This window comes from Odontesthes bonariensis, chromosome 17, assembly GCF_027942865.1.
Source record: "Odontesthes bonariensis isolate fOdoBon6 chromosome 17, fOdoBon6.hap1, whole genome shotgun sequence".
NCBI lineage: Eukaryota > Metazoa > Chordata > Actinopteri > Atheriniformes > Atherinopsidae > Odontesthes > Odontesthes bonariensis.
In genome coordinates this window covers 19287297-19309863 of record NC_134522.1, presented here as the reverse complement: position 1 = coordinate 19309863, position 22567 = coordinate 19287297, and the positions used below count along the sequence as shown (strand labels likewise).

General features: G+C 39.1%; 2 protein-coding genes across 2 annotated transcripts; one reads left to right on the top strand and one right to left on the bottom strand.

The window, feature by feature from the left end:
- Positions 1-356: 356 nt before the first annotated feature.
- Positions 357-13617, bottom strand: plb1 (phospholipase B1). The gene is made up of 41 exons (XM_075447925.1): positions 13566-13617; positions 13364-13427; positions 13175-13209; positions 11698-11764; positions 11551-11599; positions 11309-11374; positions 11149-11214; positions 11001-11056; positions 10799-10871; positions 10590-10697; positions 10406-10459; positions 9963-10031; positions 9737-9823; positions 9593-9653; positions 9438-9496; positions 9033-9106; positions 8878-8921; positions 7283-7391; positions 7128-7179; positions 6948-7028; positions 6572-6637; positions 6353-6453; positions 6193-6274; positions 5921-6025; positions 5732-5827; positions 5588-5659; positions 5432-5509; positions 5275-5335; positions 5130-5188; positions 4595-4662; positions 4463-4506; positions 4230-4329; positions 4077-4128; positions 3868-3948; positions 3060-3125; positions 2846-2940; positions 2414-2495; positions 2217-2321; positions 1983-2078; positions 1763-1837; positions 357-1661 (listed from the first exon to the last, which is right to left on the bottom strand). Exons 1-41 carry the CDS (start codon positions 13615-13617, stop codon positions 1407-1409), a joined length of 3165 nt encoding a protein of 1054 aa, XP_075304040.1. The 3' UTR covers positions 357-1406.
- A 3452-nt stretch (positions 13618-17069) lies between these two features.
- On the top strand, positions 17070-21969 carry LOC142366298 (protein yippee-like 5). Its single transcript, XM_075448134.1, has 3 exons — positions 17070-17223; positions 19638-19816; positions 19930-21969. Exons 2-3 carry the CDS (start codon positions 19676-19678, stop codon positions 20152-20154), a joined length of 366 nt encoding a protein of 121 aa, XP_075304249.1. The 5' UTR covers positions 17070-17223; positions 19638-19675; the 3' UTR covers positions 20155-21969.
- The last annotated feature ends 598 nt before the right edge of the window (positions 21970-22567 follow it).

The window sequence follows — 22567 nt, the reverse complement described above, 5'->3', positions numbered from 1 at the left end:
CTATTCTATAATATATTATGCTATGAATTAATGTAGTTTGTGTGCAGTAACTAACCAAATTTCAAAGTAATGTAGCCCAACTCTGCTGAATAAAAGTGTCTGATGATGAAAATGCATCCCCTCCTAATAGCATAAAACATGTGCTCAAATTGTGAAAATTTGCATGAATACACTCTGTTAGCACACTTTACAACTGTGGAAATTCATAATAAATCAGTGTGAAATGTACAGTAAACACTGCACCAATCATTATTCAGGTTATTACAGACTTGTCACTCTAATTAAAATTCTACTGAAGACTTGAATGAAAAGAAAGATATTTCATGGTAAACAGTAAATTGCTCATATTCTTATTAATTATTTTATCTATTTATTCATTTGAAAATACAGCCCACATCACTGCCAAAAATGCAACTACTTATTGAAAAATCAAGTGCAGTAAATTTAAAAACATTCTACTTTAAATGTTGGGGAGTCGAAGGGTTAAAAAGCAGAAAATGACAAAGTCAGGCTTCAGTATTTCACTGAATGTACTTTTAGCTCCTTTCAGTTTGTGACATCGTTAGCAGAAGCTGTCAGTTGCTTTCATTATCGTGGTAGGGTTATAAATAATCCTTTTGTATGTTTTTATCAGCAATATCACTGTTGGTATTGATAAGTCATATGGTTGCACGTAGGAGTAGTTTGTCTTATCAATGGTGCCATTCTGTACCTTTAATCATTTCCAAGACAAAACTGGCTACGTCATATCAGATCTGGACTGAGAAGTTACACAAGTTTAGGCAAGAATCAAATATAGAATATTTTCTTCAACAGACAAATGGGAAAAAAAAGAGTGATAGCACAAAATAACCAGCCAATCTTAGAAATATACATTTACACTTACTTGTGTGTTGTATATTTTACTCCACGTTAACCGATAACTCTAAAATACATTTATTTTAATTTGAATAAGACAACACAGCAGGTGTTTGCACACAAGTTTTACTCATATGCATTGGTCTGTGACTTTACTGGTTTATCATGTTAGTTGTTAGACCAGCTACAACATTTAAACATGCCTTACCAGTTAAATGCAACGTGTAACTGTTGAAGGAAATCATTCCTCACAATCGATCGTTTTCGACGTTTTTGGGAGTTTACATGCAGGACTTTCATTTAGTTATCTCACTAAAGACAGCCACACCTTTTTAAAACCTTTGCATCCAGTGAACTATTTGTGGTTCAAGGACAGTAATTAATATCTCTAGTCATAGTTGACAGCTATATTATCATATTTAATATGAAAAACCTTATTATTTCCACAAAATACATGCTTTCTGAGTTGTGGATGATATTCGGTAGCTGTGATTCTTCATTTCTTAGCCTGTTGGACTGTCCAGTGCAAAAGCACAATGAGTAGCACTTTAAAACATCGTGCCCTTCATCTCCTCGCCAGCATTCATTTTTCTCTTGCTTTTTCTTGCTCTGCAGGAGAAGAAGAGCCAGGTGACGCCCAAGCCAACCAGAAGACCAACAACAGCCAGCACAGCAGCGACCCATGCTGGCACACTGCCTGAGCAATCCGAGGTGAAAGGCTGGGCTGTGCCCTGTGTCGTGGGTGCTGTGGTTGTGGTCAAACTGGGGAAACTGTTCACCTTCGTGAAGATGTAGGGATGCTCCTGCAACACAGAAAGGCTTTAAACTGAGCCAAATGTACTTACAGCAACTTGATTGTGCACAACTAGATCAGCAGAAGCAGCATGCGTGGCAGCTTTCTTACCTCACTAGGGCAGTTGATGTTATTTCTGACATTTGTGAAATTGTTGTATGGCTTTTTTTTTCCCACTGGCTCCAACTAGAGATCAGAAAAAAAGAAGGAGAAGAAATATACTGTATCTTTGCCCATTACACGAACAAAAGCCATTGAGATGTAAAAAATTCAAAGGACTTCATCTCAAGCCCTCCAATAAGCCTTTTCCTGTTTTCCTTGCCAGACTCACCATGTTATTCCACAGAGCAGCAGCCATGTCAGCATGTCCCCGTTCACTGAAGTGGAAACAGTCCTCAGAGAAGTAGGTCTCATCAGGTATGCCATCCTGCGGGAGAGTGAATACAACTGCACTGTTTGTGTGTATCATGTGTTCTCAGGAGATATGAATGCTTGGGTCCTGTAGATAAATGTTTATGCATATGGTGTGCAGCAGTGGAGAGTGGGGGGTGCACAGCCGGCTTACAGAATTTAAAGGAACGATGGAGTTTTTGAAAAAAGGCTGGGCAACAACGACAAAGTCCTCTCTGCCATCGTAGCGGCTTCCATACACCAGATTTTCTGTCTCAATCTGACAGAGGTAAATGCTCATGTCATTACTGGAAAAAAAAAAAAAAAGATGTAAACACACACATTTTGGTCTCACTGTTCCCGTCTCCCAACCTGTAATTCCCGATTGATCCGCTTCACTTCAGCCAGCTCTGGTGAATCTTCTCCAGGTAGCAAAAAGCAGGGGCAGACATACCTGTGGATCGAAGATGAAAGTAAACGGCTGATTTTTGGAAGATAAAATACCTCATGACTGCAACATAATGTTTTCTATTGCAAATTAGAAAAAAAAAATCACAGATTCATAGTTGTTTCTGGAATGAGGCAGTTTGTTACGATGTAGCAAAATATTTTCAGCAAGATTATGCAAAGAAATACAGGCTAAGATTCACGAAGCTGGAAGAAGAAGTGGAGCATGTAGAATTCACTGAATTTAAAATGCATATATAGATAGAGAATGTGCCTTTATGAAGGTGTTTTTGAATAAAAGAGTGATCTGTCTACATTGGTCTTGGCTTATTAAGAAGATAGGATCGATAGGCATACTTTTGTATCAGGTTGCACCCAATACTGTCCCTTTTGATCCTGCGAAGGCCTTCAATTTCCAGGATCTCCAAGACGTTGACAAACACTCTTGGAACCTACAGCCAGAGAGACATAAGACACTAGTTTTATGGATGAATCAGAACTTAAGTAAATTTAAAAGAAACAAGACCCTGAAGGTCTTAAATGTCGCTTGGTATTTTAATGCATATCTCACCTCTTTGTACAGGATATCCAAGCTTGTCATCATATGATAGCTGTAGTTCTGAGGTGAATAAGTGGCCTGCAGTTTTGAGAAAAATAACTCAATGACTCAACTTAATTCACGGTTAACTCATAATCTACTCATGTCTTTTTTTTTCCATCTCTGTTGTGACCAGAGAAAAGAGGCATAATGAGGCGTCCAACACTGAATCTCATCACATATCGACCATACAAGCTCTAACTAACCCTAAGCTATCACTGCGACTGTGTCAGATCTCATCTTAAATTGACACTGCTTTGTGATATTCCACTTCAAAGAACAAACATTACAAGATAGAGCACTCTGTTGGTGAAGCATGAGGAGAGTAATGGAGAGAGAGGGAAAAACACGAGGCAAAATGAGATGGAGGAGGTGGGAGCAAGACAGACGCAGGATGAAGAGAGTCTGGGTTGACTTCTGCGTTGTTTATGCCTCTCGGAGAACAAGGCCTGTCACTGTGCAACCTGTGCTTGTTTAATGCAAACAGAGGCTGAGATCGAGGAGGGAGGGATGAGATCTGTTTTAGAGCAACAGAATGTCCCCATTGAAAAGAAACCATGTCTGCTCTCATCTCACTCTGACACAATAAACCTATTACGGGAAGGCCCTTCACAAAGCTTCATTATTCTGCTCCAGTGCTTGGATCCATTTGAGAAGTAATATCATGAGACAGCTCTACACAGGGCATCACACAACACCCAGGGATGTTTAACCACTCTGCTTGTGCATGATATTCATTTACTTAGTGGAAGGGGGATGGCAACTTTTTACAACAGCTCACCCGGTCATGGCAGTACTGACACAGGTCATTGCCTCCAATGAAGAGGGTCACAAGCTTCCAGTCATTCTGGAAATCCACCGTCTAGTTCCATTCAATCGATGCAGGTGGAGGGTTCAGAGAGACAAACAGATGGGGAAAATATTGGCAAGAATATATATTTATGGCATCAAAGCAATCAGATACTGAATGAATTTCACTTTAAAACTCACAGAGTCCTTTTTCATGGTATCAATCAGACGCCGGGTCTGCTCTGGGATTCCCCTGAACACAATTACATATAATAAAGTAATCCGTTTTTATGAGTGCATAAATTGCTGACAACATCATTCAGTGGCTAATAACGGGTAAATGATTGAACTGACGATATTTTTGCCCCGGAGACAGCCATGTTGAAGCCAGTCTGTGTTTTTCCTTCCCCCATTGACACTCCTTTGATATGAGGATTGAACTTTTTGAGAATATCTGAAATCAAAAGTTGAAATGAAAGAGATGTTACAGCACGGAGGACTGAACACGAGCTTTGCTCGGACCATCTCTGCCATCTAGTGGTGCTAATTTACGTTACACTTCAAGACTTGAGCGGTTTGATGCTTACTGGGGAGAGTTGTGACAGTCTCAAGAGTGTTATCCCCTCCGATGCTTATTTATGGAAGACAGACAAGAATTTCATGAAATGTTGAGGAAATACATGAATTTGATGATGTAATTTGTGTGTGATGTAAATCACCTCCATGACACCCCTCGGTACTCAGTACTTAACTCCAGCAGATTTTTTGCCTTTGCACCAAAGCCAGCCTACATGTAGGAAAAATCGGTTTTAATACAGACTTAAAGAGTTTTATTTTTTCTATTTTACCTGCTGGTGCATTAAAACTGATTTGGCTCTCCTAGCTTGAACATGATTTACAGGGGCCTATATCATCCTGCCACTTCAAGCAATAGTCAAACCCACATAACTTTATATCAAGCTCTAGTGGTCACCCAAAAGATACGAGAGTGAGGATCTTGCACAGACGATGGATAGAAAATCATTCAAGGGAGATGAAAGTGTTCAGTTATATATGTGCTGACTAAATATGCATCTGTGAATAATATTTGGACAAAAGCGGTGATAGAAGCAAATTATCTTTCTAAAGGCTGCTAAGGGAGAAATAAAAATGTGTCAAACAAGGACAAATGTAGCCTAAGTTCTCTTTTTTGCCAAGCTATATTGAGGATCTGCATCTGTCACAGCCTTGGTTGTACCCCTGAATAAAACCTACCGTTATAGAGTCTCCAAGGGCTGCCACTACCTTGATGTCTGCTGGCCGTACTCTGTGAGCTGACAAAAGGCCGTTATGAGCATATCTTACATCTAACACTAGCATTCTGCTGAGGTTGATAACCACACGTCACCTGGATGCTTACCTGAAGTGGGCACCGAGTTGGATGGAGCTGTGTTAACACAGGAGAAGTCACTGCCCCAGTTCTACACAATGACAAAGATATTTTTCTAATTATAATCTCTTAACAGCATGCCTAAATCGTAAATCTTGGCATTCTAAAATTAGGAAATATAACCTACTGTTACTGGAGCACTAGTGGGTAAAGGGTCTGGAAAGGTGTAGTTGCTATTGACAGCTGTTCGGAAGAATGGGTTGGTCTAGTGAAGAAATAACAAAATTAATATATGCACAAGATAATAGTCATATTTGATCAATAATTTCTGGTAGATTGTTACCTCTGAGGGACACTTCAGATCAATGCCAGCTGTGAAGTCTTGTGCGGAGGTTTTGTTGCCAACTGGCTCTAACTATAAGATCACGAGGGTCAGTGATTTAAGATCATTACATTGGAAAATGTTCTCAAATAAAGCAAATCCTACCATGTTGTTCCAAAGTGCTCGAGCCATTTGTGTGTGAGCTTTCTGGCTGAGGTGAAAGCAGTCAGGTGTGAAGTATGAACGATCGGGTCGGCCGTCCTTCAGGGAAGAAAAAGAGTAGAGGAAATACGTTGAAAAAATAGCTAATTGGTTCATTGAAAAGACGAGTATTTTCCATCTACTTGTTCTTACTTCTAACAGGGGGAGGAAAATCTCTCTGAAGAAAGGCTGGAGTACCACAGTGAAGTTGTTGTGCGTGTCATACCTCCCAGAGTCAATTAGCTTCCTCATAGCATACTAAAAGTAGAAACACCAAGAAAAAACAGTCGTAAGAAGTATTTGACTTTACAGTGAAAACTGTGTCTAAAATAAGGAAAAAGGTGCATTTGATATCTGCACACACATGGAGACATATGACACACACACAAACAAGGACTCAGTTTTGATATTTCTTTGTTTTGTACCTGATAAGCTCTGTTCATGTTACTCATTCTTTGGAGTTCAAGGGTTCCCTCTTTAGGCTTCAGCACGCAGGGACAAACTAAACTGAAACATGAACATCAAACTGTTAAATCATGAGGTTTTTTTTATCATTTGTTTTTCATTAAATAGTAAATTACTTACTTCACAAACCAGGTGGGACAGCCCAAAGATTTATCTTTATGTAAATCCCGCAGAGGTACAATATTCAACAGCTCAATCAGATTGACAATGGCACGAGGCACCTGGAAGATACACATCAGTTTGTTGGCTCTTTGTAATCTGGATGATAATTTTGACAATATAAACACACAACAAAGTTGTTGCTTGTATTATCAAAGGGACAAGAAGACTAAAACATACTTCCCTATGGAGTATATCCAGAGCTTGACGGATTCGAATGACCACGTTCCTGGCTGAGAAGAGGGCCTGTAGATCAAAAAATGCTTCTCAATTAAAATGTTAATCAGCAAATTAATCAGCATGCAAAATGCCAAATATCCCCAAAATGTCCAGATCTTTTTTTAATGAATTTCAAAGCAAATCAAGAAATTTTGTCCGTTTTTTTTTCAGTGTCTTTATTGAGAAATCCTTCAGAATGAAAATATATCACGTTTCGGTTGATCGTGGCTTTTAAAATGCGAATGACATTATAAAGAGGATTGTGAACAAATGCGTAAAACCAAAGTAAGTGCGATATATGATGTGGAGAAGAAAAACAAAAAAAAAGAGTGCTCACACTGTCTGTGCAGAAGTCACAGATGTCATTGCCACCGATAAACATGGTGATCACTTTCCAGTCGTTGTGGAAGTCGATGTTCTGAAGGGGAGAAGATGTAAATGTGAACATGAGACTGAGAAAATGTTTATATGACAATATGTATAGATGTGTCTCTGCTGCAGTTTATCTCTGCCTTACCGAATCATTTTTCATTTTGTCCACTAGAGCGCGGACCTGCCGCACCAAGTCACTGTGAAACAGATTTGGATTGTCAAGCTACAAATTCTTTGTGGTGCTCCATAACTTCTGCTAAATTGAGATGAATTTATAATTCTAAATTGAGTAGGACTGACCCACTCTTTGCTCCTGCCACAGCCTGATTCAGATAGGCTCCTGGACTGTTCTCTTTACCAATTCCCCTTGAGTATCCAGTAAGGGAGGGGTTAAACTCCCTCAGGATGTCTGTAAGCAATCACTGGGAGGTCAGAAAACCAAAACCGACATTCAACCAATACATCCTATTGTGTATATTTTGCTTTCTGTTTTAGATGCTCTCAACTGATAAGCATTTGTGTTTCCATAAATACAAAAAGTAACATTTTGACTGTTTTGATTCTTGTTTTTTTTTAATATGCAAATGAATTAGTTTCATTTAGTTTCTGATGGAAAAAAATCTCCTCATTGTGATTCTATCCTGTGATCTGGTGCATGTCTGGTTCAATTTCAGAAACACCAAAAACGGTTGGAATCCATCTTTCAAAAAATTTGGGATGCTTTCTAAAGTCTAAATAGATAACAAGAGTATTTATTATTTGCAAATCATTTAAACCCAACATCTAATTGTACAAAGAGTTTGTGCAAATCTAATGTTAACTGAGGAATTGTAATGTTTTTTAATGAAAACATGTGCTCAGAATTCAGTGTAGGCTGCAAAAGAGTAGAAAGATTTTTGTAAAACTTTAAAAAAAAAAGCATTCTACATCAGATTAATTGGCAAACGCGATTGTTTAAAAAAAAAAGAAGAAGTTATATCAGAAGGAAAGACGGGCTCACAACTCAGAGAAAGACTGGACACAACATGAATTGGATTATTTTGTAAATAATTATGATTACAATTAATTGAATTCCAATTGGCTTGAATTGGACTTTATTATTTAAGTGCCTTGAGATGACATTTGTTGTATTTGGCGCTATAAAAAATAAAAATTAATTGAATTTAATTTAATTGAACATTTAGACTTATAATGGCAAGAAGTTTGGACATTTAAACAACTACAGAATGTGAAATTATTAAAAGATTCAGAAAATCAAGATACATTTCTGTGCACAAGAAACAAGCCCCCCCCCCCAACAAAAAACAAAAAACAAAAACAAACATTGAGTAGTGTGATCCTCAGGATCTCAGGCAGAACTGAAGTTACAACATGGCCTATGAACATCCCTGAAAATCTTTATCAGTGAACACTGTGCATCACTGTATCCACTGCAGATTGCATTAGCTGAACTGTAAAACTTTCCTGTGATCCGACGAATCAGCATTTTTAATTTGCTCTACATATTGTGTGTGTCAGGGGCTGAAGAAGAGAAGGGCCTTCCAGGTGTATCAGTGCAAATGGCGCGGATAACCGTCAAAGCAACATAAACTCTCAACTACTTGTACATGTTTTGGAGCAATATACACTGCAATATATAAACAATATATACTTAAAAAAATACTTTTTTTTTTACACAGCGTCTATCATTTTATTCAAGTCATTATAGCTGATACACAAGGCAGGTGTGGTGGGCTGTAAGGTATCTATTGTGGATGAAGATATGCTGTAATTTAGATGTTATCAGTGATGTGATTGCCAGTAATGATCTGATAAACTCTACAGCTATGGAAGCATTTGTATAACACGGAATGTTTTCTTTTAAAAAGATAATATAAAATAAGAGATAGACATACTTGGCAGAGTGGTCACAGTTGTTATGTTTTCATCCCCACCAATGCTGAAAATTGGAGAAAAAGTCTTTAGTTTGTTTGTAACGCAGCGCGCAAAAAACACCCAAAAAACAACTCTTCAAGTATTCTCCCACACTATCACAAAGTGAGCCACCTACCTCCATGACAAACCTCTGTACTGATTCATCACTAATAAAATGTTGTCCGTCTTTGCACCCACACCATTGGCTGCCTACAGAAACATCACATTTCAGATATTACAAGTAGAACCAATAGAAACACAGAGGATATTATTTAAACCCATATCATGTGCAATGGTCGCAACTGCAACGAGGCCATTTAAAAGCAGCAGCACATTTTTTTCAGTATCAGATTTTTAAAATTGATCACAGTGTGTGTTTGTGTATCAGCGCACAGACACAAACACAATAGAAATATGGCTTTACATATTTCATGCGTTTGTTGCAGTTACTGAATTCCTTGTGTTCTTATGTAAATAGGTCTTGGTTCATGGAAATAATCTGACCATCAGCAGAAAACGGTAATAGAGGGAAAGCACTCACTGTCAGAGAGTCTCCTACAGCACCAATCACTTTGATATCTCCTGGTCTGACCTCATGAACTACACAGGTGAAATAACATTTTGGTTGAGCTTGGTTAAATTGAACAATGTTCCCAAAAAGAAACCTGTCAACAAAGCTTAAAGACATTCTTTTACCTGACGTGGGTGTGGTGGGAGAGGGGCTACGAGTTGTGCATGGCACCTCAGTACCCATAACCTGAAAACATAGAAAATACTCCAATATTAAGAACCACAAACTTGGTAAATCTTGAACTGAGCTTGTCAAAGAAGGACTCTCACAAGATCCCTTAAGCCAGAGGCTTTGCTGAGAACCTCTGGCTCTCTTTCAGTGGGGGAGTTTATCTGTGTTCGCAGAAACGGCCACTCCTGGAAGGATTGAAAAGTGCAAATTTTTAGCATTTTTATTCGTAGAATTCAAATAAGTCAGCTTCGTAATTTGGAGAGCAGCAACACATTGGATAACTTTGAGGGCAACTGTTGAGTTGACTTTGTTGGTATGCCTCACCTTTGTGGGGCAGGGAATGGTGATGACGCTGCAATCTGTGACTTCTGCATGGCTTGTTGATGGCTGGAGCTGAAAGAAGAATAGCATGATGAGTTAAGCTTTTAGGGTCACATGGGATCGGCCTGTGCAGCCGACCACCGTGTAACACTAGTGATTACACAATTGTTCTGTTAGCAAGAACATATACAGGGAGCAATGTTGGAGAAACACATCCTGAGTTTGATGTCATGGGGTTAATCTTTCCATCTCTTATCTAATCTTTGTTAGATCTTACGTTTGATTTGAGCAATCATGATGACTTTTTCCGGACCCATTTTACAACATAATGGCTTTTTCAGAACACACTGATGTACAGCGTTCTGCTTTGTCACACGGCCCATTGTAAAAACACACACTGGCCTTTTCATCTGTCTTGTGTCACTGTGTGATTCATGGGAGCTTACCAGATTTGTCCATAGCTGAACAGCTAATTGGTTAAGCATCGTCCCGGCGCTTTCCTTTAAATAAACACACACATTACGTTATAACGTTACACATTAACATCTATTTCTTCATGCATTGTTACTGGCAGGTAGGATTTATTGTTTCCAGCTGATAGGAATAGCTGGTTAGTTTCTTTTTCCTTACATAATCAGAGTTGGATTCCAGGATAACTGGGGAGGACTGCAGCACAACAGTAAAGTCTCCATCTTTGCTGTGCCATGTTGGATTTTCCGAAACATGACTCAGGGAGTCCTGAAAGCAAGTCAAATGCGCAATTGTCAAAAAAGCAGTAAAACATGGTTTAGGTGCAAATTAAAGTGCACACAAAGGTCATGTATTGATCAGTACTTTACCTGCAGTGTTTTCAGAAGTGTTGCTTTCAGCAGGCCTTGGCTTACAGCTTCGTCTCTCATACACTCACACCTGCTAAATAATAATCAGTAACATATAAGTTTAATGGGCTTTTACAATTGACAAACTAATAAAACAACATACTGTCATTTCCATACTGTACTCATGGGATATGTTTGCTAGATTTTCAGTCGAAGCACTCACCTATCTTCTTGGTTATATCCACTCCAGACCGCCACGTGAACTAAAGTGCGATGCAACTAAACACATGCACAGCGTGTTATTATAGTTATTATTTTAACATTCTACGACGTGTATGTGGCAAAACTGCATTTTACAATATGAATAGTACCTTTTTCTGCAGAATCTGCAGAGCAGCTTCCACTTCCTGCACTGAGGTTTTAATGTCTGCAGCAATCTGAAGTGCAAAGACACAGTGACACTCCCTCAGAAATCCAGTATTAAGTATCACGGCAAGCAGGATTCTTTAGATGTGAAATAACGAATCTTACACTTGGTGAACAGGCACACATCAAATCTGCTGGGAGAAACAACAGAACAATCTTCCAGTCTGTCACCTGCAGGAACACAAAGTCAGTGCACTTGTAGTATGTTTCAGCTGGCTGGTGTAGATATCATATCCATCTAACCCAACACATGAATTCATGGAGATCACACAGATAAAACCCACATAAACACAAGTAAAAGTCTTTGATTGAACATGTAAAAAATGATAAGAGAAAAAAGTTCACACCTGATTTGAAACTGAGACAGACATGTCCTCAGCTTCCTGTAATAAGCTCCTGCAACACATTTATTCACGTATGAGGGATGCTGCAACAGATTTCTCGTGCAGCTTCTATACTGCATGTGTGTGTGTGTGTGTGTGTGTGTGTGTTACCTGGTCTGCATTGAGGTTTGATCCACATGCTGAGTGATCACCTCAGGATTAAACATCGATAGCAACTCTGTTCAGACAAAGAGTCTTTAATAAGTGCATATCATGTACAATCCATAATAACACAAATACCCTGCAGATCATGCTCATCATAAGATAATTGCAAATTGTTAGCAGGGGGGCTGGTGAAAGCAACTTCATTCATGTGGTCAGTTGTGCATTTATAATATGAAGGTCGGCATGCTGCGTTTATGGCCACGTATCTTATCCTTACAGATATAATCAGCAAAACTGAAACTTTATTGGTTTGATAACTTTGCTTTAAAGTGTGTGCTAATCTGGAATTGTATGCGATATGGTCTGAACTTTAACTGAACTCTAATTCTATTTCAAATTCTTAATCACAAAGAGCCCCTAAAAGTGTAAAGACTGCCTGCTTTAAAAAAAAAAAAGCACTCAAGCTTATTAAAAGACTGAGTCATTAGTGGAAAAGATAAATCATTAAGAAAATCCAATAAAGAACTTATTGAAGATAATTGCAATTCAGCTGGCACTCTTGGCACTTTGCCACCATGCGAGGGGGCAGGTGTTGGTGGCTCTACGGTCCACACACAAATGTGTGTGTGACGTTTCTACAGTTTTTTAAGGTGGATAGAAAGTTGTGAAATTAAGCTTTTCATCACTAAGAGTGGCAAGGTGAAGCCTTAACTCCACCTGGAGAAAGGTTTTCACACCTGTATCACTTCTTGACTGGACTACTGCAATGCACTTTGTCAGTTTATATCAATAATCTCCGTATTGTTAGTTAAGATCACAGGAGCTTGTCTTCTAACTGGCGTGAACAAGCTTGGACACGTAGCTCTGATCTTGGCATTCTTTTCACTGACTGACTCTCCGTTTCTGGATTGATTTAAGATTTTGTTACTTATTTTTAAAGTTTTAAAACTTATTTACATTTTAACTCATTCTCTTCACATTTGATAACCGTAAGAGCACTGTGGTCAATCAGTCGAAGCTCTCAGATGTTCCAGGAAAAAGATTGAAAGATAGACGGGTGATAAAGCTTCGACAGTGGCTGCCCTGAATTTGTTGAAGAGTTTACATCTACATATACCGTTCAGTCTTTAGACATTTTCAATCTGCTCTTCACCTTTGCTTTTGACCAAAATGAAAGTTAATATCCAAATTAATCATTTTGTCTTGGGTTTCCACATTTTATTGGCTACTAATGTGTACATTTTGATTTGAATGTGAAGCACTTTGGTCAACTTTGTTGCTTTTCAAGGTGTTTTGTAAATGAATTTGACCTGAGCCTTGTTACAAATGATCTCATGAAGCTGTGTAATTACGTAGAGGAAAACTACCTAGTTTTTTTCCAATGATCATATGTAAAGGTGAGAAAAAATGCCTGTATAATCAGAGCAAAGTTGATCAATTCCTGCTGATACTAAAAAACGTATTTTTTTAGATCACAGCTTACCTGCAAGTCTACTGACAACTCTGGATGCTTCATCCCTGACAATGACAAAAAACACATTGTAAGAAACTGCAAAAATTGATTGAAGATTTAATGTATGAGAATGATCTACAAATCTAACCTGAAGGCAATATATATGTGTTGCCAGTTCGAGCATGTGTGTGTTTGTTCCCGTTACTTTCAGCTGTGTACCTGTGTGAGAACGGAATTCCCAGCGTGTAGAGAGCTGCGATATCAGCAGGTGTGAGGGCATGAACTGATGATGAGAAAACAAGGAAATGAATCAGAATACATCACAAGACAATGACAGCACTGATCTTTATCCAAAACAAACCAAACGCTCATATAACAACAGTTCCATCTGCCCATTAGTTATGACTGCAGAGTGCATTACCAGATGAGGTTGGGGACGAGGGGGCAGGTGTTGGTGAGCAGAGTATTGGCATGTAATCTCCTGTCTACAATGTGAGAAAAAAAATCAGATTGTCACTGGCAAAGAGTTGATATATGACGTACATTGTAAAGAGATACAATATCAATAGACCAAGTACCTTCTGAGATGTATCTGTTGCAACTCCATTTCCGTGCACATCAACTCCAACATTGTCTACATTTGACAAAATGCCAAAAAATAACATTCACACAAATAACACTTGAATGAACTCGAGAAATGAACTCATGGTGGAAAATTGTGAGTTTAAGATTATGATACGAAAAGTTACTGAAGCTTAAAAAGTTAGCGGGAAGGAAAAAAGACATATCCTTTCATTTTCTTAACAAACCGAAGCAGTGACTTTGCTATTCATTTTTGCAGATTGCTTGTGTCTGACTTTGTGCAATAAACAACAGCGCTAGAAATGATAAGTGTGGTTTTGTCTTTCTTTTATGACAAAAGTCCATGGACGTTTATGTCTAACTAATAAAGACACTATAAAACTAACACTAAACTGTGCACATCTGTAAAGGCCAGATATTTTATAACAATGGTGAGAGTCTAAACTCTTTATTGCACTGGTAAAAAATCGCAACTACTGTGCAGGTGAATGTGTTACAGTCTTCCATTCACAATTGGGTAAATGGTTCATTATTTGCTAACTTGCATCAGCAAACAGTGTGAACATGTCAATAACAAAACCGTGAAATAGCAATAGGTTGTTTAGTTAACAAATCACTCTGATCTCATCATGTGGGTTAGGGTTAGCTGTTTGGCACCTCTAGTCCTAAAGTGTGCAGAGCAATTCAGTGCTCCAAATTTGGGCAAAACTTATGAATACTACCATGCTCTTTATTTACCTGTAAAGGTAGCGCAGGATCCACTGAGAACTACCAGAATCAAGAGTGCCGATCTACTCATGATGCTGCGAGGTACAGAGTATTTTCCACACTGAGGGCTTTGTGCTATTGCCTCCTCTTTGTCTTTCCCTTCAGCCTCAGAGGAAGAATGACTGTAACTTCTCACTGACTGTAAAACACACTGTACCTGTGAAGGGGGTGGAGAAGACAATGAGTCCCAAGAGGGCAAAGTTTTTACTGGGAAGAGGTAAACTACTTATGTGAAAACATGCGCATTGATAATCTCACCTCTGTGTTTTTTATTCAATCTTTTCTCGTCATTTCTCGTCTTCTTATACTTCCCAAATAACAATAAACTGAGTTTGTTACATCGCCTTCTTTCTAAAGCTTTCCTCTTCACAGCTGCGGTTTTCTATGAATGAAACAGCTATACTATCATACTAATATGGAAACTGACACAGTATGAAGGTAGTGAGATGTTAGGCAACATTTATGACCACTTTATGAATAACATGGCTAATTTGATGGGTGAAAGACACACAATCCTTCATCAACAACCTAAAACTTACACTGTCGTAAAAAAAAGAAGAAGAAGAAAATCAATAGTTTTGTATGTCTGTCTAATAGTCTGTAGTCCAGAGTCCAGACTAAAAATGGAGAAGCAGCATTTAGCTGTTATGCTGCAAACAAGTGGAACAAACTGCCAGTGGAGATTAAACATTTTTAAATCCAGGTTAAAAACATTTCTTTTCTCATGTGTCTATGCATGAAATCTGCACGATATCTTTGAATTTATCTGGACTGTTGCTTGTTTTTAAATTAATTTAAATGATTTTATTTGTTTCTCTTTATATTCTTTTATGTATTTTTAATGCTTCTTCCACTCCCTGCTGCAATGCTTTTATTTTATGTAAAGCACTTTGAATTGTTTGTACATGAAATGTGCTACACAAATAAATTTGATGTGATTTTATTTTATTTGATTGATTTATTACTGTTCCACATTCATTACTGGACACAATGGAAGACACACAGTGATTTTCCAGGGAATTTTCTGGGTTCTGATAAAATTCTAAATAGGTGAAAAGTCTAAATCAAATGGATTTTCATCAGAATTTACAATCTAATTTCTCTCGCTTTCAAGGCAGATTTCCCTTGATGACGTATAACATTGATAATGTTTCCAAAATTATGCAAACTATAAGGGTCGCATACATTTGAATTTCCCTCGGGATTAATAAAGTATCTATCTATCTATACAGGGTCCAGCCTCATTTATAGTTGTTTAAGTACTTCTCTGAATGGACAGTCTTGGCAGGATAATTCCTAACAATTGATCATAAAACGTACATCCTGGCATTGAATCTATCTCACCATGGTTATATATTTACATCTTAGCAAGAATTGATACAATAAAACCAGACAGCTTTATTTTTTGGTGATGTTTTGAGATAGGATTAGATTGCAATATTCTGTATTTTATGACCTTGTCCTGAGGCTGACTTTGCAGATAGCCTGACCCTGCCGATCAATGCTGTGTAAAATATATCTTGATGTTCTGTAGTTATCAGATTTTAATCTAGCAGCCAAAATGTTTACAGGGTGTTATGACATGGCATGTTGCAATCGGAATATCGGGAATATGCATTTCTGCATAAAGACTGGGAGTTTGAGGGGTCTGCGCTTGGAGATCTTTGAAACACTGAAGACAATCTGCTGCAGCCACACTGGGAAAACAAATTCCACTACTTTCCAGTATCTCCTTCAGCCTCTGGTGCTCTTAGTTGTCACAGCCCTTGTTGTTGAAGCTTCTGTCTCTTGGGACTGCTAGCGACAGCCATGACTACTGCTGAAACTCTATGATCACGGTGTGTGATTACCAGCACATGTCTGAGTGTAAATTGTATTTTTCTTCTAAACTTTATATCTCTCACAGAAGACATTTTGATCTGCTTGAAGTTCAAAAGCCCATGCGTTACTAGTAATAATGACTGTGGCCAACCTTTGCAGGGGTAGAATGTCTGCTGATTGCCATGCAGCCATAATTGTTACAACAGTGCTTTTCTTGCAGTCATGACTGCATTGTGAAACGAATCCTCCAAAACCACTCCCAAGCCTACAAAAACCTAAGACACACAAATCAAACACAAAGTGTGCAGTTGTTTTGTATCAAAGACATTTGCATCGTGCCTCTATTTACTCATATCTTGTCCGATTCTGTCTTTTGGTGGAGGTCTGAGGTCTGATTTCCTTTGCAGTTAGGTTAGTCATTAATTTCTCACACCTTGGTCAGTTTACATCTTTTTGTTGCCGTTATAGCTCTTCATTTATATTTCTTTAGCGATTTCAATGATGGTTGTTTTGCTTCTTTTTTTGTGGGACATGAAACTCTGGAATAAAAACCTCTGGGGCTGTGCTCAAATCTGGCACGTTCGACATCCCGTCCATGCCTGCGACTTCTGCTTTCGAAAACCCGAATTTATGTGCTTCTGTTCCGCGGTGAACGGGTCGGGCTCCGCTCTGCTGACACCTGGCGGAGAACCGAAGCAAGCACGAGAAGCTGCAGCAGAGGCTGCTACGTCACCACCGGATGTTGATACTAGCTTGAAGCGCAGCTCAGGCAGGAACAGCTGAAAAAGAATAACAAAAGCTCCGACGACGACGAGAAAACGACAGTCGTACGCTCAAGTTATTCTTTGCATATTGGTGACACCATTGCTGGACGACAGGCTGTGCATTATTTCAAACAGTTCACAAAGGTAGGGAACATTCATATGGATTTAAGCCGAAAAAAAGCGTTTTGTTGTCGTTCTCTTTCTCCGAGCCTGTTGTCGTTGTTAGCTGAGCGGCTAGCCTGACGTTATTTTCGTCGGACTTTCTGTCCGAGTGACTTTTTAATTCCACCTGATAGCTAAATGGTCTCAAATCAAACAGAAATCCAAATTGTTTCTTCGTGTGAGGCAGGACATCGTTTATATCTCTCAAATAGTTTTTTTTCCCAAGTATTTCCCATCGTGGCATTTATAATGAGCTGTGTATAAAGCCCAGCTGCCACCTACAGTCAACATTACCCATGGCAAGTCAGTCAGGAACTGTTTTTGATGATATCACTAAAATCTTTAAACTTGTGGGGGAGGGGCTTGCACAAGAGCGCTTCCACGTAATGTTCAGCCAATATCAATATGAGCTTTATGATACATTTATTTGAATGGTATTTCTTATCGTATCTGGTTTCCTCACAGTGAATCCCCAACATTTCAAGCATAGAAATTTGAGACAATTTCAGACAAACTGTTTTGTGAAAATAAGAGAATCCGCCAATGATTACATCACATGTGATAAGGGTGGAGGGTGAGGGGTAGCATAACTGAGATAAGTTAAGCTTATCAGGCAGTGAAAAAGCTTTGGAGCAAAATCCTCCAGAAAAAAATCCTTCAGAAGAGGTTTCCCTCTTCTGATTTCTTTGATCAAATCTTTAAAAACAATAGTTAAAGAAGGGAAGAAAGGGCAAAAGAGCACAACCTGACAGTAGGCTAACTAAAATCAAATGTTTTTTTATTTCACTGTTATTACTAAGTCAGGCCTTTTACCTAGTGTCACAACAATAGTTACAATTTCATCAACAATATTTCTAAACCTCTTAGAGTTTACAAACCTATTGTGCCAATTGATGTACAGTCTTATGTTGGCCAACCCGAGGCTGTTATGTAGGATGTTACTGTCTCTATAGTGTTTCTTGTCAGGGCTTGTTTTTATTTTATGCTTTAAACCAGGGGTCTTCAACGTTTTACAGGCCAGGGACCCCCAAACTGATGGAGAGTTGGAGCAGGGACCCCCTACTATTTATATGGCATACAATTGTGTTTTATATTTAACGGGGCCTAGTGCCGTGTATAAACATAGGTCCTCTGTTATTGTACATTCAATACTAAGCTATTCAAATAATACACAGGTTAATATATTCATGTTTTTATTTTAAACATGTGCAAGGTACAGGGTGGCCGTGCCACTGCCTTTTATAAACAAACATCTTGCATACAACACTGAGCTATTCAAATAATCCACAGATTTTAACTTTAACCCCCTGGAGTCTAAGGCTTTTCAGAGACTGAGGCAGTTGTCACCACCTTGACATTTTCAAGTATTTCAACTAACTGTAAACATCTATGCAAAAGTGACACATATGGTTGTGTTCTGAAAAGCCTAACAAAAAACAATATGAGATTGAAGTGAATGTAATACAAACAAGTTTTATTTAAATTGAGGGGAAACACAACTGTACAAAAAAACAAGTTTTAGAGGTCTTCAAACAGTGCAAGAAAACACACTATAAATATATCTAGCCAAGACTTTTGAAGGTTGAACCTTGTAAACAAAAGTGTTGGCTGCATAAAAGTAAAAAGTGCAGTCAGAAATGTTTTTTTGTTTTCACACAAACTGTAAAAAAGTAATTGTAACTCAAGGCAGTGTCTCTGTTAGTTGAATACTAATTAGATGGGTGTGTAACACCCCTGATTCCCCCCACCCCACCCCACCCCCCTGTCACTCTCCATGTGATAATTGTCTGTCACTGGCAGGACATTGCTGCCTTCCCCCACATGCTGGCTGAATGGGGCATGTTCTCACCTGTGAATAGCCACTCAATCACCTGGTACTTTACATGTGAATAGTGATATGTGTGGCCTAGGAAGCTGCTGCAGTCTGAGACTACAGAAAATCCAAAGATTTCTGTTCACTCTCTTTAAAAGGGCCACCTATATAATTTATTTTAATATATATATATTTGAAAACTAGAAGTTTCAAGGTTTTTAATGGTGTCACTTATATGTTTCAATGACAAAAACTCACAGAGTTACAGATGTGTTTTTGGAGATGTGTAAAAAAAATCCCGCCGGCGGGATTTAGACTCCAGAGTGTTTGCATGTAGATGGGACAATGAATCCTCAAACCATCTGTGGATGGCACATGTTTGCACACAATTTGTGAGAAAAAAACTGTTTGGGAAAAAAAAAAAAAAAATTTAAATGTTTTTTTTTTTTTTTTAAATCGTCTAATCAACCAAAGATTTCGCGCCCCCCCTGCAGTACCTCCGCGGACCCCCTGGGGGTCGCGGACCCCCTGTTGAAGACCTCTGCTTTAAACAGTTAATCATTTTCCCTTTTTGTTTTTTAAGGAAAGGGTTATAGTTCCCTAATTCACGGAGATTGAACAATGGGACGCATCTTCCTGGACCACATTGGCGGAACACGCCTCTTCTCTTGTGCCAACTGCGACACTATCCTGACTAATCGATCTGAGCTCATCTCCACACGATTCACAGGGGCTACGGGCAGAGCTTTCCTCTTCAATAAGGTACGGTGTTACGGGCCAGCTGTGACGTGCACTCCTAAATCCAAGGTATACATGTTCGATGTCTAATTTCATGTTCCAGAAGGTGTATCAAGCTTATGTATCAACCCCTATAGGTGGTGAACCTCCAATATAGCGAGGTCCAGGACAGAGTGATGCTTACCGGCAGACACATGGTGAGGGACGTCAGCTGCAAGAACTGCAACAGCAAGTTGGGTTGGATCTATGAGTTTGCCACTGAGGATAGTCAGCGTTACAAAGAGGGACGTGTCATCCTGGAGAGGGCTCTGGTGAGGGAGAGTGAGGGCTTTGAAGAGCATGTCCCCTCAGACAACTCCTGAGCGCTGGACATTGCCATGCCCTCATATCCCTTTCCTGTAACCCCTTGCCTCTTCGCTGCACATCACCACCTGCAAACTTAGGGGCCAGTGAAGTTTTGACTTCAATCCCACACACCCTTCCCTCTCTGGCATATGACCACAAACCTTTGCTGATTCGAAGACTGGCGTGCTGGATCTATTCTCGCCGAGTAGGCTTCCTCAAAATATCCCTTAATTCATATGTCATTGGGCAGCCCCCCCCGACACAGCTGGGAACATTGTTAGGGAGTTGTACCTTCACTCAAGTGTGAGCACAATCGGGCAGAATTTTCATCGCTTCATGAGGTGCACAACACACTTTCATGGTAGTTAAATAAAAGCACGAGATTACACAGGTCACATCTAATATCTTCACCAAGTTATTTTATTTATCTATACAAGTGGACGGCTGAGTATGATCGCTGTCCATACAAAGGCAAAGCAACCAGCCCCAACTGAGATGTCACTTGCATATTGCTTTTGTGGTAGTTGTGCTTCTGTGTTGTGAACTTTGTCACAGTATGTCCCTGGTTAGCACTGAACAAGACACCGAGATAGCAGCCAATTCTCCATTGGTTCCATTCGCTTAGCTTGTTGTTTAGTGGGTGTATTAAAGTTTAAAATCTGTTCTCATCCAAATGATACCACAAGGACTGCACAGATTGATGTCATATTTAAGTATTCGTTGTTGTGCATGACAATGATTAAGCTGTTTTATTTTCTTTATCTTGCTTGCATGCATTGTTATTGATCTATCATTTTTTTCAAATGCACACAAAGTGGTTTAATAGTCCAGTTGCTACTGTCCAAATTGTGGAAGTGATATCCCACACAGAAAACAGTTGTGCCGTTTAATTCAGCTACAGCAACACACATCTGTTACCATGGATTCTGTGCCTGTTTGCGCTGTGTGAAGAGCAACATGTCCCTTCAGTGACTTGTCAGAAGCTTGTATCTTTCAGCCAAGAGTCTTCGCTGCCGCGGTGACGGACGCATTTTCAGGCTGCCAGCTGACTGACTAAAGGACAGCTTTATGAGAGGATGGGTCATGTTTCAAAATGGTCCTAATAACACAGAAATTATAAAAACAGAATACATTGGGCCCTCGGTGAATGGAATGGAAGTCTGGAAATACATTAAAATCCTGCCCGCGTTCGACCATAATATGTACATTTAGACACGGTTCGAAGCAGATGCTGTCTGAACGTGGTGAACTGCTTTCAGCAGAATGACTCGTCTTTTTTTTAAAAACACAACGCGAGGTGAACGTCAATGGAGTATTTTTCTTTAAAGTCAAGGCCTTGTGCGTAGAATAGAAGAGAGCCTCAATTTTATATGATCAAATTGTAAGATTTAAAAAAATAATAATTTCATGACCCGTTGAGATTGGTTTTTGGACTGAGTTTATCGCACCGCTTTGCAGTCCCGGTGTAACGGGGGGGAGGGTTGGTGAGAATCCCTCGTGGCATTTCCAAAATGGTCCAACTTTCATTATTTTTGCAAGGCGGTACGAGTTGTCATTTCTACCAGATATAAGATGAATAAATACAAAACACTGACACCATTCTTGTTCCAAAGTCTGTGCAGTGTGTGTTCGCTGTCATTTTGTTCACAGGCTAATTGTTTTGATTTTATCATACATTATACGAGTGATATTTGGACTGATTTGTTTATCTTGAAAATGTCTTGACTTGGGAATTGGAAAAAAAAAAAAAAGTTATCCTCTGTGGCTATGACAAGCTTTTTTTCCGGTGTGATTTCTAAATAAAGATGTCGTCTTGCCAGGTTTGGCTCTTACACCAAGTTGTTGTTTGATCAATATGAATACTGTTGAAACCTAAAAACACTGTGTTGGGAAAATGCTTAATGTCAATAAGATGGGACATGTGTTTTAACACACGTGGCTACGGTCACTATCAGTAACCTTATTGTTTTTCTTTCTCTCCACTTGAAACCACACTGTGTGGCGTTTAGTTGGCCTAACTACAGGATGATGATGGGGAGGAAAAATGTTTTTAAACCCTGAACCTCTAGGTGGCAGCAGAGTACTGGGAATCAGGTTTGAGATGCTGAGATGGAAATGCTGGTGGTGCAGAATCTCAGCCTGCCTCTGACGTTAACCTGCTTGGCAATATTTTAAGGGTTTTACTGCAGTCTGCAAAGATGTTTTAGTAATGTAATGCATTGGAGCAAATTAAAGGAAAAGTCTCATCAATTATTTAGAGCAAAGTAAATACCTTATGCGGGCCAATGGCCGTCTGCAAACAGTGCATCTGATTTAACAACAAAAGCAAAAGTGCACCAGATTAAAAACCAAGTCCAGTTTTAATCCGAGCTATGCAGCAGTCACTGTGAATCATTCAAGAAGAGGTGGTTTGACCGAATTTGGTTTATA

Excerpts from the sequence above, each read along its gene's own strand:
- plb1 (XM_075447925.1), bottom strand. The coding sequence starts at position 13,617 with ATGCCAATACTCTGCTCACCAACACCTGCCCCCTCGTCCCCAACCTCA. Across the intron at positions 11,057-11,148 it reads TGCAGATTCTGCAGAAAAAG|TTGCATCGCACTTTAGTTCA; the intron begins GTACTATTCATA and ends GCATGTGTTTAG. Across the intron at positions 6,275-6,352 it reads TGTCCCACCTGGTTTGTGAA|TTTAGTTTGTCCCTGCGTGC; the intron begins GTAAGTAATTTA and ends TTCATGTTTCAG.
- LOC142366298 (XM_075448134.1), top strand. The coding sequence starts at position 19,676 with ATGGGACGCATCTTCCTGGACCACATTGGCGGAACACGCCTCTTCTCT. Across the intron at positions 19,817-19,929 it reads GAGCTTTCCTCTTCAATAAG|GTGGTGAACCTCCAATATAG; the intron begins GTACGGTGTTAC and ends CAACCCCTATAG.